Genomic DNA, 20,477 nt, shown 5'->3' on the forward strand with positions numbered 1-20,477 from the left:
GACCAAATATTTAGGAAGAGGTCATTTAAATGGACCACATGGAAAAAGTGGTAATCAACTGAAAACCAAGTCAAAATAATGTTTTGTGTTGTAGGTTTCATGATGCTTGTATCTAAAACAAAGGAAATCATTTTACGATTGTTCTATACATCAGCTGGGTTCTCAGTAAGCTTCAATAGGAGGTCTTAAACCTGACATAAAAGTGTGTCCTTGTAGCTGTGTGGGCTAATATAGTCCACATGTTTGCCTTGGGATAGCATGAGCTAATGGCTGAGCCAATGGCAAGTTGAGGAAAATGAAGTGTTTTCTTCCCAGGCGTAATGCAAGGCACTATCGCTGGGATATGAGGTAACAACAGGTCCTGGCCTATGTTAAAAGTGTTTTAAAAAGTACGTTTGTTAGGTGTGTGTGCCTGTGTTAAAAGATGCATACAATTATTAAAAGACAAAAAAAGCGATTGTGTTAAATTGTGTTTGGGAAATAAAGATAGACATGGTTTTAAAAAGGTAGTGGTAATATTTCATTCCGAACAGAAATTTGTAGGCGGCTCAACTTACCCCATACCGGGGGTAAGTTGTGCCAAGAGACCACATTTTTTGGGACAAACTATGTTTTCAAAACTGTAATGTTTACATGAATTCTGATTAATTCCAGGGATGCACATCCTGAAATATATGTATATATCTTTGTTAGAAAGAATGGCTCAACTTACCCCACTCTCTCCTAATTGAATTAGAGAAATATTGGCATTGTCTTTGCATGTAGCCTACTATCCCTGTTCATAGACTGGTTTTCTCTAGTACAAAAATATTGTGTATGTGAGAATTTCAGTGTCACTCAGTGCTTTTTAATGACGGGGGGCCAGTGTGGAATCAGAGGATTCAGACAATTGGATAAATGTTTAAGTATTTTTATTCCTCTAAAATGAACACATCTCTTAGTCAGTAAAAAGCTCATACTGCCCTCCTTTATTGCAGCTTCATTAACAGACATTTTCACACTCACTCTTTTATATAGATGTATCCAGGATAAATGTTTTTTTGTTTTTTTACACACCGAGACCACTATGCACAACATATCACATACTTTAAAACCCATAATGACATAAATACAGATAGCCTAAGTTAGGTTCAATTAGATTAATAAATTAGAAAAACAACAAAAAATAACAATGATTTACCAGTGTCAGAAAGGTAAGTCATGAACCCTGTCAGTGAATGGGGGTCGTATCCATATCCAAAAGCCTGTATATATTTACAGTTAATTACCATCAGCTGTTTTCATTGTTAGAAGAACATGAACGGTTATGGTTTCGTTCATGATCGGGTTCATTATGTGTCATCTCTGCCATTTTAATACACTACCTGATCACCTCCATGTCTCAGAGAGGCACCGGTGGAGTCTGTTCTGTTCTCTCTCTACCCTCCTCCCTTACTAGGCCTCAGAACCAGGCGTTCCTGGTCACTCTCGTCTACTTTCTAAAGGCTGTGGGAAATCCTTGACAAATATCCAAACTGAAGTTTCTCTCTCATGGTACACCGTGACATATCTCCCCTCCTCTAAATTAGAGGCTAACATGCCAGTGAGGACCTTGGTTCATAACCGACACCCCTCTAAATCATTTGGCAGGGACCGTATGTCCCTGCTTCTTCAATATCCACAGCCCATCTCATGTCTTTAACATTTCTGTTGCCGGTGCCTCCCTGTTTCTCTATATGACAAATCAGATTCAGTCACAAAAAATGTACATCTGTCATCAGTGTGATTTGTTTTAATACAACGTGAGTGGTGACATGGACGCCAGACATTCAGAAAGGGCACACTAGTCTGGGAAGGGCTGGGTTGCTGTGCTCATCCAATTCGGTTGGCTGTCCAATCAGCTCCGCAAATAGGCAGTGACTGGCTACAAAAACACCTGTTAACTACAAGCCCCGCCAAATCAGATAGCATTTCTCACTGACCACTGGGAGCCAGGGATCTGGTGCCACCAACACAAACACTCAGGATGGAGCGAGGTCTAACTTACAGTATCATCCACCACCTCTGATCTTCCGAGGTGGGCTTCAGCAGACTGGAAGGGAGCCCCAGCCCTAGAACCATTAACAATTTGACATTGCCTTTGCAAAATGAAAAAGGAGCAAGGACCTCTGCTGGAGAGCCCAGAATTAATGAGAGAAGTATGTCAAGGGTTTCTTCTGAGTGAAGCATCATCGCGCTTGACACTCGTCTGATGGTGCTCCCATTGAATCAGCTCGGACCCCCCTGTATTCACCACTCTCTGTGTTAGCCTCACCTCCCCCTCCTCTGTCCTCTCATCAGAGACAGGGAAGACTCAGGGCCTCAGCGATCCTCCTGTGGTAATTTTTAGTGAACGGTCGGTTGCTACGCAAAATGATATTCACCACTTCATTTCATTTCAGAAATCCTACATGTCAACATTTCAAGTTTCAAAGAATAATTCAGTACAGGCTCTCTCACTCCCATGGCGATTGAAACAGTATTTAGCTGACTGTGTAGAAAGATAAGCCCTACAAAAACCTCCTCCAGGACAGGCGTACAGTGGATATACTACTGTGTATTTTGGGACATGTCTGGGCCAAATTAGTTGAAAGACAAACCAGACAAACGCAGGTCAGCAACAGTATGTGTGACAAGCAAGCGAATCTACGACTGCAATCACATGGAGGACCATGATTTGAAGTTGATCATAGCACTTTGTGACGTTGACAGCAAAGGACCTCTATTGCACAAACAAAAAGGTGGAAAATAATAATAATAATAATCAAATGAATGGAAACACATTTCTGAGTTTCACCAATCAAACATTCGTTTAGTGAGGGTTTCAAATCCTTACAATGAAAGAGACTTCATACATTTGTGAAAACGTATTTGTTGGGCTCTGAACAAACTCATTGATCAGTTTTTGACCACTTTAATACTCTGTTGTTTTGCAGATATCTATCTTTCTTTATAGGGCTGGGATGTGTCCAGTTCTCAGACAGGGTCTCCCACTCCCGTTCACATGGCACTTGGTCTCCACACACGCGGCTGGACGCCCACCTTGGTGGCGATGAAGCGGGGTTTGGGTGCCTGCATGGCATTTGCCCTGAAAGGAGGGGGGAGGTTTGCAAGGAAACTCAGATCAGGGGCACTCTGAAACTGCTTAGCACCTTGGAGCCCACTGTAAGACACCCCAGGATAGGGTGACGGGTGGGGGATGGGGTTGGGGACTGGGGTGGCATTGATTCTGGGCAGCCCGGGCAGGCCCCCTGAATAGGTAGGAGCAAGGGCGGGATGTGGGGCAGAGACCGGGGCTGGGGAAAAGACAGGGGCAGGGGGTGGGGAGAGAGGAGCAGGGGTTGGGGAGATCATGTCGGAGTGGGTCAGGCGCTCTCCCAGCGTTGTGGCTGAACGAGGAGCGATCACGGTGGGGGCCAAACACCGGGCTGACATGGGCGTGGGTGTTGAGAAGCGTTTGATCTCGTACACACGGGCCGCCTTGACTGGGATCTGTCTGGGAGGAGTCATGGTGCTGCCCACCATGGTAGTATATCCTCCCTGCTGCTGCCTCTGGTCCTGGTATGAGGGCATTGCCGACAGGTTGGCAACGCTACCCCCGAACATAGCTGAGTTAAGCTGGTAAGGCTGCCTTCTCATGAAATCCAGAGCTTTGATTCCCTCCCTATGAGAGGCTATCCCCCCTCTGCTTCCCCAGCTCCTCCTGTCAGACCTGCCTGTATCTCTCTGTGGCCCCACAGGGCAGGAGGGGGCTAGCAACGGGTTGTAACCAATGGGCGGGGGGGCACGGATGTTGGGGGATAACTTCCACTGTGAGTTGATATTGGGGTTGGGGGCATACTGGGACTCGGCCCCTGGGTGGGTAACCTCCTGCTGGTAGGGCGTCTCTAGTGGGGTGTCTACCACAAACCGGTCCATGCGACTCTGCCTGCGGGCAAACAGCTGAGCCCCCTTCCCCTCCGCCTGGGGAATCTGAGGGGACTCGTGGATGACCCTGGGTTTGGGGGCCACCGGTGGAGGCATCCTGCCCCGGCCGGCTTCAGCACCCTGGTCTTCCTCTGTGCCTGACTCAAAGCCCATCATACTCCCTGAGTTGCTTCCGTAGTGGGGCCTGTCATCCAGGTTCTGCACCATGTTCAGCAGGGCAGGGTTGGGAGAGTTCTTCTTCTCATCAGGGACGCGGAACATGGGCCTCCTGCCGCTGCGCCGACGAGCCTCCTGGAGGTAACCGGTACGACCACCAGGGAGAGGTGGGACCTTGGACATGGGGGATGTGGGTACAGCTGCAGGGGCTGTGGGGGGTGGGAGTGGGACAACTGAGACTGAAGCTTGGGGCATGTGGGCAAAAGAAACTTGAGGTTGGGGTATGGGGTCAAATGACACTGGAGCTGGGGATGATTGGGCCACTGAGACTGGGGCTTGAGGTATGGGAGCACCTGAGAATGGCGATGGGGGTGGAATTGAGGGTACATTGGCAAACAATACTGGGGGTGGTGGTACGGAGGCAAACGAGACTGGAGGTGGGGGTATGGAGCCACCTGAGAATTGTGCTGGGGGTGGAGGTATGGCTGTGAAGGAAGCCTGTGGAACAGAGAGCATGGGTGGTTCTGCCAGGCTCTCCACAGAGAAGGCAGGACGGGGATGAGTGGCCGGTGCTGAGGAGGGGGTGGAGAACGGTCCTCCGGACACAGAGGACGAGGGAGAGAAGAAGGAAGGACAACCACTTGCAGGCAGCTCTGATGTGGTGGAGAAGGGAGGTCCTACAATTGACACAGAGGTTGCTGGGCGCTGGGCCCTTTTGGTGACAACAGGGCGGAACACAACAGGAGCGGTGGCGGCTCGGTTAGTCACAAACCCTGGGTTGAAGGGGCGGGCGGTTCTGTTGACCACAGAGCTGGAGGAGAGTTCTGGCAGTGGTGTTTGGGGCGGAGGCATGGTTGAGATGGACACTTGGCCGGTGATTGGTTTGGGTGCCACAGTCGGGGGTGACATTACCACACTAGCTGTGCTCACTGCAGAGTAGGCTACGTCTCCGTTAGCCATACTGTAGGCAGTAGGAGCAGCTGGGGCCGGTGCCATAGGCCTCTCTGCCACAGACGGAGTCTCCTCCTGGAAGGCTACAGGGGGCGGTGGTGCCACAGGTTTCTGAGGTTGGTACATCTGTGGTTGTGTCTCTGGCTGGGGCTGGCTCTGTGCATATGGCTGAGGCTGCTCCTGGATCTGTGGTTGGTTCGGTGGTTGGGTCTTTATCTGAGGCTGGGGCGGCACCTGAGGCTGGGTGGCAGCCACCTTCTTGGCATGCTCGGCCGCCCTCTTCCTTTGCTGCTCAAACAGCTGGGCGCCCTTCCCAGAGATGTCACTCAGGCCGGGACTGGGGGCATCTTCTGTCCCATCCCCTCGCTCTCCCCCTGCGGTCGCCCTCTTCTCCAGTGCATCCAAGTAGTCACTGTCCCAGGTGGTGTCGGGGGCGGCTGAGAAGCCATCCTCATCAAACTCCGACTCGCTTCCTGGGAAAAGACCATCTTCCTCCTGGGAATCTTGCTGCATGTCCTCGTCCACGCTGCCGAAGCTGGTCAGCGTGTACTTCTTGGAGCGCTGCCGCCGCTTCTTGAACATCAGCACACCCTTGGAGTGGGGGTTGGGAGCGTCTGTCAGAAGGGAGGCGATAGACCGGCACTTGGTTCTGGCCTCCTTCACCTGTTTGTCTTGAACCGTGTCACCCCGGTTCAGTTCTGTAGGGGTCAAAGAGCATGTTTTAGTGTGGGTACGTCTGTAGAAACACCTTTACTGTTTCCATAACATCTCGGTTGTGGTCATTTCCATTTTAATTAGGTCAAAGTCCTTTTTTTAAAGCTCAATGGAACTCATTTTCAATTCTTGAATAGGAGTTACAATTCATCTGAACAACTGCACCTAACATAATATACACAAAAAGATCACAGGATAGTATTTTACATGTAGTGAGTTCTTAGTCCACGTAAAGCGACACAGGGTGGTCATAATTTCTGCAAGCTATTTAAAATATGATGAAAACAACATGACTGTTAATGCATTGCCAAAAGTAAAGGGGGATTTTTTTTAACAGTGTAAAAAGATCCAGATATAACCTTTAAATGGAGAACTCATCATGACCGCCAACAGCTAACCTCCTACAATTCTACACATTTTGCCATGAGGCAGAGAGAAAAATGTGCAGTTTTACAGCTAATCTCACGCTATTCTACACATTTTGCCATAGATTATGACGTGCTCATATGCTATCTGGGGAGGGGGGGGGACAACCTCCAGGGGAAGAGGGTGTGTGGTACTCCAGTGACAACCATCCATCTTCTAGCATGCTACCAGAGCACATCCAAAAAAATGTCTGGCAAGCCACAGGATTTTTACATTTACCAAGGTGAAGTTCCCAGCTATTAACCTAATAGCATAGATTTGAAGAAAAGTCCCATCTTGTAGGCAAACTTCAAGCAGACGTTGTACATTTGCACAAACTTGTTATAGTTTTAGACAGATATGATCCCAATGTGCCCAACTATGTAAGGAGTTGTTATTTCATTTGTCATTGGCAGTGTCCCTGAAGAGGACATGTGAACCTCTAATTAGGGACACTCAGGGATTTATGGCATTTTATTTATTTAAACTTCTTAAAACAGCAACGTCCTCAAATAGCCTCAGCTCTCCCTCTCTGGGAGTTTATGACTGTGACAGGTGGTATATTTGGTATATACACTACAGTTCAAACATTTGGGGTCACTTAGAAATGTCCTTGTTTTTGAAAGGAAAGCACCTTTTTTGTCCATTAAAATAACATAAAATTGATCAGAAATACAGTGTAGAGATTATTAATGTTGTAAATGACTGTTGTAGGTGGAAACGGCAGATTTTATTATGGAATATCTACATAGGCATACAGAGGCCCATTATCAGCAACCATCACTCCTGTGTTCCAATGGCATGTTGTGTTAGCTAATTCAAGTTTATCATTTTAAAAGGCTAACTTGATCATTAGAAAACCCTTTTGCAATTATGTTAGCACAGCTGAAAACTTTTGTGCTAATTAAAGAAGCAATAAAACTGGCCTTTTTTAGACTAGTTGAGTATCTGGATCATCAGCATTTGTGGGTTCGATTACAAGCTCAAAATGGCCAGAAACAAAGAACTTTCTTCCGAAACTCGTTAGTCTATTCTTGTTCTGAGAAATGAAGGCTGTGTACTACTCCCTTCACAGAACAGTGCAAACTGGCTCTAACCAGAATAGAAAGAGGAGTGAGAGGGCCCGGTGCACAACTGAACAAGAGGACAAGTACATTAGAGTGTCTAGTTTGAGAAACAGATGCCTCACAAGTGCTCAACTGGCAGCTTCATTAAATAGTACCCGCAAAACACCGGTCTCAAGGTCAACAGTGAAGAGCCGACTCCGGGATGCTGGCCTTCTAGACAGAGCTCATCTGTCCAGTGTCTGTGTTCTTTTGCCCATCTTAATCTTTTATTTTTATTGGTCAGTCTGAGATATGGCTTTCACTTTGCAACTCTGCCTAGATTCTTCAAAATAGCCACCCTTTGCCTTGATGACAGCTTTGCACACTCTTGGCATTCTCTCAACCAGCTTCATGAGGAAGTCACCTGGAATGGATTTCAATTAACAGGTGTGCCATGTTAAAAGTTAATTTGTGGAATTTCTTTCCTTCTAAATGCGTTTGAGCCAATCAGTTGTGTAGTGACAAGTTAGGGTTGATATATACAGAAGAAAGCCCTATTTGGTAAAAGACCAAGTCCATATTATGACAAGAACAGCTCAAGTAAGCAAAGAGAAATGACAGTCCATCATTACTTTAAGACATGAAGGTCAGTCAATCTGAAAAATGTGAAGAACTTTGAAAGCTTCTTCAAGTGCAGTCGCAAAACCATCAAGCGCTATGATGAAACTGTCTCTCATGAGAACCGCCACAGGAAAGGAAGACCCAGAGTTACCTCTGCTGCAGAGCATGAGTTCATTAGAGTTACCAGCCTCAGAAATTGCAGCCCAAATAAATGCTTCACAGAGTTCAAGTAACAGACACATTTCAACATGAACTGTTCAGAGGAGAATGCGTGAATCAGGCCTTCATGGTCGAATTGCTGCCAAGAAATCACTACTAAAGGACACCAATAGGAAGAAGAGACTTGCGAAGAAACACGAGCAATGGACATTAGACCGGTGGAAATCTGTCCTTTGGTTTGATGAGTCCAAATTTGAGATTTTTTGGTTCCAACCCTGTGTCTTTGTGAGATGCAGAGTAGGTGAACGGATGATCTCCGCATGTGTGGTTCCCTACCGTGAAGCATGGAGGAGGAGGTGTGATGGTGTAGGGGTGCTTTGCTGGTGACACTGTCTGTGATTTATTTAGAACTCAAGGCACACTTAACCAGCATGGCTACCACAGCATTATGCAGCGATACGCCATCCCATCTAGTTTGCGCTTAGCGGGACTATCATTTGTTTTTCAACAGGACAATGACCCAACACACCTACAGGCTGTGAAAGGGCTATTTGGCAAAGAAGGAGAGTGATGGAGTGCTGCATCAGATGACCTGGCCTTGATAATCACCCGACCTCAACCCAATTGAGATGGTTTGGGATGAGTTGGACCGCAGAGTGAAGGAAAAGCAGCCAACAAGTGCTCAGCATATATGGGAACTCCTTCAAGACTGTTGGAAAAGCATTCCAGGTGAAGCTGGTTGAGAGAATGCCAAGAGTCTGCAAAGCTGTCATCAAGGCAAAGGGTGCCTACTTGAAGAATCTCAAATATAAAATCTATTTTGATCTGATAACACTTTTTTGGTTACTACATGATTCATGTGTTATTTTATAGTTTTGATGTCTTCACTGTTCTTCTACAATGTAGAAAATAGTAAAAATAAAGAAAAACCCTTGAATGAGTAGGTATGTCCAAACTTTTGACTGGTACTGTATATATTTTGGCTGTTAGCCCAGGTCACTGGTCCAATCATCAGCTGCCTGTTAGCTCTGACAGACTGATCACAGCAGAGGGCACTCCGCCTTACTATTATTAACTATTGGTGTATTGGTGTCTAAACCATCTGACCATAGGCAGCACGTGTGTATTTTGCCTATTGATATGTGTATGAGTGGAATGATATCATATTTTGTTTACTCTAGATACAGTTTTAAATGTGTCTTATTTATACCTGTAAATGGTTATTGTACGTTTTTCTTAAATGTGTCCTTGTTTTTGTTGCAATCTTAGCGAGATGTAGCAAGACATGAACATGAGAGGGGAATATAGTGGAAGAGAAGGACAGAGTGATATATAAAGGTGGTCAAAGAGGGAAAGTGAGAGGGGGGAGAAGGACTGCTACTTGATATCAGATAGCAGCTGCTTGGAGATGCCTTTCCCAGTTCATGCATGCAGTGCTCGGGTTAGCGGACCACTGAACTAGGGGACAAATATAGCCCTTGTTCTACGTAGAAGGGACTGCCTCTGTCCTCTTAAAGGGGCCCTTTTCAGACTAATGCTGTCTCATGAGGAATACTCTGCCTTTACCTGAGAGGACACCTATGAGAATAAACTTTGATTTGATTTGAGAAGCTACTTAAACCATCTCATTATCTTAATGTCATTTTTTAAATATGATTTACACTGAACAAAAATGTAAACGCAACATGCAACAATTTCTAAGATTTTACTGAGTTACAGTTCATATAAGGAAATCAAATCACGAGGCCCTAATCTATGGATTTCACATGACTGGGAATAGAGAAATGCATCTGTTGGTCACAGATACCTCAAAAAAGGGTAAGGACGTGGATCAGAAAACCAGTCAGTATCTGGTGTGACCACCATTTGCCTCATGCAGCGCGATACATCTCCTACGCATAGAGTTGATCAGGCTGTTGATTGTGGCCTGTGGAATGTTGTCCCACTCCTCTTCAATGGCTGTGTGAAGTTGCTGGATATTTGCAGGAACTGGAACATGCTGTCATACACGTCAATCCAGAGCATTCCAAACAGGCTCAATGGGTGACATGTCTGGTGAGTATGCAGGCCATGGAAGAACTGGGACATTTTCAGCTTCCAGGAATTGTGTACAGAATCTTGCGACACGGGGCCGTGCATTGTCATGCTGTAACATGAAGCGATGGCGGCGGATGAATGTCACGACAATGGGCCTCAGGATCACGTCACGGTATCTCTGTGCTTTCAAATTGCCATTGATAAAATGCAATTGTGTTCATTGTCCCTAGCTTGTGCCTGCCCATACCATAACCCCACGGCCACCATGGGGCACTCTGTTCACAACATTGACATCAGCAAACCGCTCGCCCACACGACACCATACATGCTGTCTGCCTTCTGCCCGGTACAGTTGAAACCGGGATTCATCCGTGAAAGCACACTTCTCCAGCGTGCCAGTGGCCAGCGAAGGTGAGCATTTGTCCACTGAAGTCGGTTATGACACCGAACTGCAGTCAGGTCAAGACCCTGGTGAAGACCAAGAGCACGCAGATGAGCTTCCCTGAGATGGTTTCTGACAGTTTGTGTAGAGATTCTTCAGCTGTGCAAACCCACAGTTTCATCAGCTCTCCGGGTGGCTGGTCTCAGATGATCCTGCAGGTGAAGAAGATGGATCTGGAGGTCCTGGACTGGCATGGTTAAAACATGGTCTGTGGTTGTGATGTACTGCCAAATTCTCTAAAACGACGTTGGAGTGGGCTTATGGTAGAGAAATTAACATTCAATTGTTTGGCAACAGCTGTGGTGGACATTCCTACAGTCAGCATACCAATTGCACGCTCCCTCAAAACTTGAGACATCTGTGGCATTGTGTTGTGTGACAAAACTGCCCATTTTAGAGTGGCCTTTTATTGTCCCCAGCACAAGGTGCAGCTCTGTAATGATCATGCTGTTTAATGAGCTTCCTGATATGCCACACCTGCCAGGTGGATGGTTTATCTTTGCAAAGGATAATTACTCACTAACAGGGATGTAAACAAATTTGTGCACAACATTTGAGAGAAATAAGCTTTTTGTGTGTATTGAACATTTCTGGGATCTTTTATTTCAGCTAATGAAACATGGGACCAACAATTTACATGTTGCGTTTATATTTTTGTTCAGTATAAATAACTCACAACATGCAATGCCAGCCTCAACTAGCCATTACATGACTAATTATTTGTACAGTAACACATCTCACATCACCTTATAGGGTATGATTACGATACTCACTGGCTTGCTTGGCCTTGTCCATGTAGGTGACACTGAGCTGCTCATCCACAGGGGTGTCTATGGGCCCCACCATGGGCACCAACTGCCTGCGGGAGCTCAGCTGCATGGCCTCCTTGGCCCTCTCGGGGGAAACCAGTGGGACCACGTTGGAGGGCTCCTGGAAGCCACTGTCCTCCTCCGCCACTCCGTCCCGTCCTGGGCCCTGGTCCTCAACAGAGGAGATGATGGAGGAGGTCTCTGTGGAGGTCTGGGAGGACCACATCCCTGGAGGGGGCTGGTAAATCACCTCCTTGCGGGCCACCCCCGGCAAGCCTTCCCCCGCTCCTCGGCCATCCATTAGCCCGTGGTCCTGGAGCCCTGGGTAGAGCCGGCCATCTGGGGCGCTGTCATAGCCGCTAAACTCTGAGGTCTCCCCTCCCTCCTGAGAGGCTCTGCCAGAGGCTTTGCCGGGTAAGTTGCTGGGACTTCTGCGCTTCTGCCTCCTCTGCCTCTCGTGGGCTGCCACATCTGCGTCGCTGTCTGTCTCCCCGTAGTAGGCCTCACTGCCTGGGGGCGAGGTGAGGCCGCTGCGCCCCATGGGGGACAGGACAGAGGACCTGCCATGGGGGACCTCCCTGACAGCTGCTATGTGGTGGGGTCTGGAGGAGGGGGACATGGCACGCAGGGCGGCTCGGTACTCCTTGTCAATGCGGGGGGACGGGGCGCGGGTCAACAGCACCACAGACTGGAAGCCTGCCGGTGCCCTGTGGGAGCAAATTAACAATTGTTGGGCATACTGCTCTGGCTTATGCTATTTGCATAAAATGGGGTGGCAGGTAGCCTGGCGGTTAGAGCATTGGGCCAGTAACTGAAAGGTTGCTGGATCGAATCCCCGAGCTGACAAGGTAAAAATCTGTTGTTCTGCCCCTGAACAAGGCAGTTTACCCATTATTCCCTGGCAGGCTGTGATTGTAAATAAGAATTTGTTGTTAACTGACTTGCCTAGTTAAATAAAGGTTAAACTAATAAAATAATGATGGAGTAGGACTTAATGCTAATATAACAGGTAAAACAATGTGTTAACATCAGGATTTTTATGCATAAAGGTCTACACATCAATGGCGATTGTAATTGCTCTCTGACCTCTTGACCCGGATGTGTAATATTCCTGGGGAGCTGTCGATTATGGTCATGGCCTGGGAGTGGGACAGACTTCCACATGGCTGCTCGTTGATGGACACCAGCTCATCGCCCTCCCGCAGTCCTGCTCTGCACGCCTTACTGCGCTTACGCACCTACACCAGCAGAGAGAGACAAAATATCACCCACAGTAAACAATATAAGATAGGTTTGCCAACAGCACTCAATGCCATACTCTATCTCTCTCTCTCTATCTCACTCTCTCTAACGAGCTCTCTCTCTATCTATTTATCTCTCTGTCATCTCTCCTTCATTCTGAAAAGTGATATTGGATGGAGAACATGACAAAGCAGCTCTTGATGTCTTGTCTTGATGACTTGCCCTGACAGCTTGGACGTGCTGCAGACATTTCCCACAAGCTGTGGCTGAAGTGAAGCCCTCTTACCCACTTCAGCAGCGAAATGCCAGCCAGCACCTCTCCTCCCCCATGCACTCTCCCACTATTTGTGCCCAGGCTCAACCCATAGTTGTGTTGATGCAACCTATGAGATTTTAAGAGAGTGTACATGTTGAAGCTACATGATCTGTAAGGATTTCTTACTCTGGTAGAAGCTTTACACATCAAGGGTTATATAGATGTGTGTGAGGATAGAGGAATTTATATTTGTTTTGAAGGGGTTCTTTAACCCTTTGGATCTCAACTAGCATTGGGAAAGATTATAACCCTGACAATTTCTTCACTGGGCTGAAACACACACTTTGGTGAGCCACCTCTTAACCCAGAATAGCCTGTTTGAAAAGCGGTTTTGCTCAGTCAACACTCTGTGTGTGTGTGTGTGTGTGTGTGTGTGTGTGTGTGTGTGTGTGTGTGTGTGTGTGTGTGTGTGTGTGTGTGTGTGTGTGTGTGTGTGTGTGTGTGTGTGTGTGTGTGTCCATACTATATGTACTAAAATCCCCTATACAGAAAAGGAGAGAAATACTTTGGTAATGGGGAAATGCAATGGGGGAATGCATAGGCAGTTGGATTTCCAAGGTGTGAAACTGATATCCTGTATGTATCTATGACAGCTTTGCTGAACTGGATATCCTCTTATGAAGAGGTGTAGCGACTGACTGAGAACCCTGACTGAGAACCAGCCATTCAGAAACGAGAGAGATCCAATGAGGAAATTCTGCAGATGATTATCCGATCTGTCCGACATCTGTGCAATCACGTACCAAATGCTTTAAGAAAACAGTACTTCACGTGTATGTTTTTTCTCATGTCATTCCACATAGCATGAAATGATGTGTGCCTTGCTACATGCACTCCAAACAGGAGAAGTTTAAAGTTCTACAGCTCTATCAATCCCTCCAATGTCTCCACACGAGACCCATTCTAGAACAAACACATGACTCATGCTCAGGCCTCTCGGCCCCTGCCCATGATTGCAGCCGATATTCCATCTGAACCACGTTCACAACCCTTTATAACCCATTAATTCCAGACCCAATATATTGTAGAATGGACTGTCATAGACATAGACACTTATCATTCAGAATGTCCCTCTTACCATATCCCCTGTCCCTTGAACGTTTTACCATCCTACCTTTCACTGAAGCCATACCTTGGCCACCTGAAGTGGTTTCTGGTGCTCTGCGCCCCCCTGGAGACGAAAGCCCCATGGTGCTCCACCAGACAAGGTGATTATAACCTCTTCTGCCACCATTATTGTGTGATACGTTCTCCTTTTTTTGTGTTTCTGTCCGTTTGTCTGTCTTTTTATCTTTCTGGGGGGCCCTCAGTGCGTTTACTCCATAGTTGTCAGGGCCCCCTCAGAGAGCTCTGTCCGCTCTCCTTCAGCTATAATGTCATGGAGTTGACTTCTCTCAGCCCACTACTCTGGCACCTGGGCACGCACACATACACACACTCTTTCAATGACACACACACATGCCCACCCACACCCTAAGTATGGGCACTGCTGATAGGGTTGCAGGCTGGGGGAGCTGAAATAGAGAGAGGTGGGGGGAGAAAGAGAGAGGGAGAGAGAGAGAGAGAGAGAGAGAGAGAGAGAGAGAGAGAGAGAGAGAGAAAGAAAGGGGGAGAGTGAGAGAGAGAGAAAGAGGGGGGTAGAGAGAGAGAAAAAGAGGGGGGAGAGAGAGAAAGCAAGAGAGAGGGGGGGGGGTAGAGAGAGAGAAAAGGAGGGGGGGAGAGAAAGCAAGAGAGAGTGGGGTAGGTGGAAAAGAAGAGGAGGTGGTTAAAGACCTGTGTCTGCTTACACAGTGGAATGCTGGCCTGAGTGATTGAGAGGAGGGTTTAATTGCACACTTGTCCTGTCACTCAGACAGCGGAGTTGTCAAGAGGTTGTTGATAGCCACTCCAAAAATAAGGTCCTACCTCCAGTGTGTTGTCCATGCACCTCTAAACCGGTGTAAGACTAGAATGGTGGGTGGGGATCCACTTTTGTAGTGGGTCATGGCTGATTCCTTTGGGGTTGTCACTTCATTAATCAGTCAATCACATTTGATTATAACACTTTTTGCAAAATCATTAGTCGCAAGATATTTGTGGTTAGGTCCTGGATAGAAACTGTCATCCGTTCAGGGTCCATATTAGGACACCCTCAGTTTCAGCAGGAGTTGTACATCTGGTTGACTTTTTGGATCACAAAAACTCAACCACTGACAATACACTACTTTGTTTGTGACACTTTCCCTGGGGGGTAGATAACGTCCCTCATGTATCATAGCAACAGGTGGACATGCACTACCGTTCAAAAGTTTGGGGTCACTTAAAAATGTTTTTGTTTTTGAAAGGAAAGCACTTTTTTGTCCATTAAAATAACATCAAATTGATCAGAAATACAGGGTAGACAGTGTTGTTAATGTTCTAAATGACTGTTGTAGCTGGAAACGGCAGATTTTTTATGGAATATCTACATAGGTGTCACGCCCAGACCTTAGAGAGCCTTTTTATTTCTCTATTTGGTTAGGTCAGGGTGTGATTTGGATGGGCATTCTAGTTGTTCTATTTCTTTGTTTGCCGGGTATGGTTCCCAATCAGAGGCAGCTGTCTATCGTTGTCTCTGATTGGGGATCATACTTAGGCAGCCTTTTTCCCACCTATGTTTGTGGGATCTTGTTTTTGGTACTGTGCTGTATTGCCCTAATGAACGTTACGTTTTCGTTTTGTATTGATTTATTTTGGTTTTGGTGTTGTTCTAAATAAGTAAGATGTACGCTTACCACGCTGCACCTTGGTCTAATTCTTCAATCAACAAACGTAGCAATAGGTGTACAGAGGCCCATTATCAGCAACCATCACTTCTGTGTTCCAATGGCACGTTCTGTTAGCTAATTCAATTCTTGAATTTTAAAAGGCCAGCATCCCGGAGTCACCACTTCACTGTTGATGTTGAGACTGGTGTTTTGCGGGTACTATTTAATGAAGCTGCCAGTTGAGGACTTCTGAGGCATCTGTTTCTCAAACTAGACACTCTAATGTACTTGTCCTCTTGCTCAGTTGTGCACCGGGGCCTCCCACTCCTCTTTTTATTCTGGTTAGAGCCGGTTTGCGCTTGTTCTGTGATGGGAGTAGTACACAGTGTTGTACAAGATCTTCCGTTTCTTGGCAATTTCTCACATGGAATAGCCTTCATTTCTCAGAACAAGAATAGACTGCCGAGTTTCAGAAGAAAGGTCTTTGTTTCTGGCAATTTTGAGACTAATCAAACCCACAAATGCTGATGATCCAGATACTCAACTAGTCTAAAGCCCAGTTTTATTGCTTCTTTAATCAGGACTGCAGTTTTCAGCTGTGCTAACATAATTGCAAAATGGTTTTCTAATGATCAATTAGCCTTTTAAAATGATAAACTTGGATTAGCTAACACAATGTGCCATTGGAACACAGGAGTGATGGTTGCTGATAATGGGCCTCTGTACGCCTATGTAGATATTCCATTAAAAAATCAGCCGTTTCCAGCTACAATAGTCATTTACAACATTAACAACGTCTACACTGTATTTCTGATCAATTTGATGTTTTAATGGAGAAAAGATGTGCTTTTCTTTCAAAAACAAGGACATTTCTAAGTGACCCCAAACTTTTGAACTGTAGTGTATACTACATTGTACATGATGAAGGAGCCACTTTGGATTTAATCCGCAATCTTCTATCTTAATGTTCTGGCACGGCTTAGAATCTGACACTGCATTCTTACATATAACTGCACTCTTTGCAGGGGAACTGGGATGGTAGGGTCAGCCTGGACAGGATCCTGGCTCTCAGCCCACAAGCCCTCACAGACATCTAAGATACTCTGTCCCAAAGGAGAACTGAACCAAACTAAGAGCAGACAAAGTAAAACAGTTTCTCCAGACACACAGTGTGCAGGATTATAGCTAGTGGACCATAGCTATATTATTTTATGTCATGATCACACACCTGGGTGATAAGCTTTATGCTTCACACACACCCCATTCACACCCTTGACCATAATACATGAACCAGAACAATGTATGTGTTATGGTAAAGGGTGTGAATGCTGGGCATGTCCATATAGCACAATGAGGCAGAGGCCTTTACCTAATACCTGGCCTAGTGTAAAGTAGATCTCTGTGGCAATGAAAAGCCTTTAAGTCCTTTTGATGGGGATGGAATTATCTTTATCCCCCACAGTAGCCCCTATCCATGCAATGCTGTTTTTATCAACAGTGCTGTGTTTGTGTTACCAATGATAGCTTCTCCTTTGGGTGTTGTGTTCAGCAGCTGTCCCCATTTCTCGGATCACTGACTGGAGCCTGGCAGCGGGCAGGCATTATGGAATGTTATTGTGCATATCACTCCCTCTGCTGATTGGGGTTGGGATTACAGTCTCATGTGGTATGTTGTCTCTCTCTCTGTTTCCTAATGTCCTCCCCGCTCCATATGCTTATGGCTGTTATGATTTTCATCTTGAATTTTTTTACAGATTGGTCTCTATGCAGTTAGTGCATCTGACGGAAGTGGCAGATAGAGTGAGAGCAGGTGAAAACGGGACAACAATATTTTGCTATTCAGGGATCTGCGATGGGTGTGAGGGAGTATGTGGGGCAGCAGAGGAAGGATTAGGTAATGTGGACCAGGATGAGACTGGGGCACTGTGGGTTTGCTGTGATGAACTGTGTAGGGATATACTGAGCCTGTGGGTGGCAGCAATACACCATGTATTTGTGTAGTCTGCCAGAAACGGAAAGGAAGAAGATGAGGAAGAGGATCACTTTCATTGTCTAGTGCTGCAAGTCGTGGTTCCAGCAAAGAGTGTCCATGTAGAGTGATACCAGAGGAGGCTGGTGGGAGGAGCTATAGGAAGAATGGAATAAATGGAATAAATGGACAGAGTTTGATGTGTTTGATACCCTTCCATTGATTCCATTCCAGCCATTACAATGAGCCTGTCCTCCTAAAGCTCCTCCCACCAGCCTCCTCTGATATATATACTGGTTGCGGTGTAGTTAAGGGGGTTAATCCTGGGTCATGTCCTTATTCTACAAACGCCGCTTTTCCTTTCTCATTTCTGCCCACTAGACGCATAGATAGGGATCTCTTGCCTTCGCCAGTCCATCTATTCCAATGGGGATGACTCATGAAAGAAAGAAGATGATGAAAGGAAAGTTCTAGTGCATCGTTAATCTACTACTTTGTTTATTTACTCGTTTGTTTAACCCAGACCTTGGATGTGGGGACTTTAATTTGCACATGGATTGGGTATATAGCTACCATGTGTTTTGTCCTCCCATAGCTAGTAGTTCTTTAGACAGTGGATCCATGGCAGCTGTAGGGACATGGGGTTTCTCTCAGCCTGATTACCACTGGACAAGATGCTACGGACACTGTAGAGAATGCCATGGCAGGTTGGCATGAGTTGGAGTTGATGACCCACCGACTACAGTTAAGCAAAGCAGCGTTTCTATTTAGATTTTTTTTTTAATTACATTATAGTAATTTATCAGACACTTATTCAGAGCAACTTACAGTTAGTGCATTCATCTTAAGATAGCTAGGTGAGACAACCACATATCTCAGCCATAGTAAGTACATTTTTCAGCTATAAAGTAGCTATCAGCAAAGTCAGAGGTAGTAAGAGGGAAAAGAGTCAAGTGCGAGTGGGCACAAGCGGGGAGCCCAGCCAACAGCAAGTTGCAGGAGTCCAGACGGAAGTTGACAAGTGCCTGGTTTTGGACCTGCGGCACTTCCAGTGAGGTAGTGTCGTACTCTACAGGTGTTGTAGAACATAAACCTGCAGGAGCATGTTACTTCTTTGATGTTTGCAAAGAGTGACAGAGTGTTGTCCAGGGTCACGCCAAGATTCTTTGCACTCTGGGAGGGGGACACTGTGGAGTTATCAACTGCGATGGAGAGGTCTTGGAGCAGGCGGCCCTTCTTCGGGAGGAAGAGCAGCTTCACCTTGTCGAGGTTGAGCTTGGTGGCCGACATCCAAGCCCTAGATATCTACTAGGCACACAGATGCGTGTCCCCACCTGGGTGTCAGAAGGGGGTAAGGAGAAAAGTAGTTGAGTTGTCATCCGCATAGCAATGATAGGAGAGACAATGTGAGGATATGACGGAGGTGAGTGACTTGGTGTATAGAGAGAAGAGGAGAGGGCCTAGAACTGAGCCCTTGGAGACACCAGACGTGAGAGTATGTGGTGCAGACACAAATCGTCTCCACGTCACCTGGTAGGATGGGCCTGCCAGATAGGATGCAATCCTAAATTGTGCAGAGCCTGAGACACCCAGCCCTGACAGGGTGGAGAGAAGGATCTGGTGGTTCATGGTGTTGAAGGCAGTGGATAGATCTAGGAGGATGAGAACAGAGGAGAGAGAGTCAGCTATGGCAGTGCGGAGAGCCTCCTTGACACAGAGAGAGCTGTCCCGTTGAGTGACCCGTCTAGAAGCCTGACTGGTTAGAGCCAAGAAGATTGTTCTGAGAGAGATAGCGAGAGAGTTGGTCAGAGACAGCACACTCAAGTGCTTTGGAAAGAAAAGAAAGAAGGGAGTTATTGTAGTTTTTGACATCAGCAGGGACGAGTGTTGGTTTCTTGAGGAGGGGAGCGACTCGGGCCATTTTGAAGTCAGAGCGGACGCCGCCAGTGGTCAGGGGTGAGTTGATGAGGGAAGTGAGGAATGGGAGAAGGTCTCGAGAGATGTTCTGGAAAGGGAGGAGGGGATGGGGTTGAGCGGACAGATTGTTGAGTGACCGGACCTCACTAGTCACAAGATTTCATCTGGAGAGAGGGGGGAGAAAGAGGTTAAGGCGTAGAATGGTTCTGTGTGAGTGGGACCAGTGGATTCAATAGGCTGAGTGAATGAGGAGCGTATGTCGTCAACCTTCATTTCAAAGTGTTGACAAAGTTGTCTGCAGAGCGGGAGAAGGGAGGGGGAGGGGTGGAGGATTAAGGACGGAGGAGAAGGTGGAAAAGAGTTTCCTAGGGTTAGAGGCAGAAGCTTAAAATTTAGAGTGATGGAAAGGGGCTTCAGCAGCAGATACAGAGGAAGATAAGGTAGAGAGGAGGGGGAGAAAGGATGATAGGTCCTCCGGAAGTTTAGTTTTCCCTCATTTTCACCTGTTCTGTAAGCTCGCAATAAGTCACTCAGCCATGGAGCAGGAGGGGAGGGTGGAGCCAGCCAGGAGGAAAGGGGACAGTGAGAGTCATAGGATGCAGAAAGGGAGGATAGTAGGGTCGAAGAGGCAGAATCAGGAGACAGGAGAGAGAACGATTCAGCAGAAGGGAGAGATGACAGGATAGAAGAGGAGAGAGTAGTGGGAGAAAGAGAGTGAAGATTACGACTGCGCATAACCATCTGGGTAGGGGCGAACAGCCTCTAATAAAGATGAGGTCAAGCATATTGCCTGCCTTGTGAGTGTGAGGGGACTGGGAAAGGTCAAAAGAGGCAAGAAGGGGAAAGAAAGAGCTGGAAAGAAATTAATCAAAGGCGGATGACGGGACCTTGAAGTCGCCCAGTACGAAGAGTGGTGAGCCATCGTAGGAAATTAGCTTATCAAGGTGTCAAGCTCATTGAGGAACTCTCTATGGTGGGCGATAGATGACAACAATGTTAAGCTTGGGTCGGCAAGTGACAGT

The 20,477-nt window shown here is 46.6% G+C and overlaps 1 protein-coding gene across 2 annotated transcripts; it reads right to left on the bottom strand.

Moving 5' to 3' along the window:
* Nucleotides 1-894: 894 nt before the first annotated feature.
* LOC106576703 (synaptopodin 2-like protein) lies at nucleotides 895-14,315 on the bottom strand. 2 transcript variants are annotated; one of them, XM_014154019.3, is made up of 4 exons: nucleotides 13,976-14,315; nucleotides 12,372-12,523; nucleotides 11,250-11,992; nucleotides 895-5,750 (listed from the first exon to the last, which is right to left on the bottom strand). In XM_014154019.3, the coding sequence occupies exons 1-4, from the start codon at nucleotides 14,075-14,077 to the stop codon at nucleotides 3,019-3,021; spliced, it is 3,729 nt and encodes a 1,242-aa protein (XP_014009494.2). In that variant the 5' UTR covers nucleotides 14,078-14,315; the 3' UTR covers nucleotides 895-3,018. The 2 variants fall into 2 exon arrangements, with proteins under 2 accessions (XP_014009494.2, XP_014009495.2); XM_014154020.3 differs by having other exon boundaries at nucleotides 13,958-14,090.
* Nucleotides 14,316-20,477: the final 6,162 nt, after the last annotated feature.

This window comes from Salmo salar, chromosome 18 (assembly GCF_965601325.2).
Source record: "Salmo salar chromosome 18, fSalSal1, whole genome shotgun sequence".
NCBI classification, from domain to species: domain Eukaryota; kingdom Metazoa; phylum Chordata; class Actinopteri; order Salmoniformes; family Salmonidae; genus Salmo; species Salmo salar.

Bases quoted from the DNA above. Each gene is read 5' to 3' on its own strand.
- LOC106576703 (XM_014154019.3), bottom strand. From the start codon at position 14,077: ATGGTGGCAGAAGAGGTTATAATCACCTTGTCTGGTGGAGCACCATGG. The intron at 12,524-13,975 runs GTATGGCTTCAG...CTGCTGGTGTAG, and splicing joins AACCACTTCAGGTGGCCAAG to GTGCGTAAGCGCAGTAAGGC. The intron at 5,751-11,249 runs GTGAGTATCGTA...TGACCCCTACAG, and splicing joins GGACAAGGCCAAGCAAGCCA to AACTGAACCGGGGTGACACG.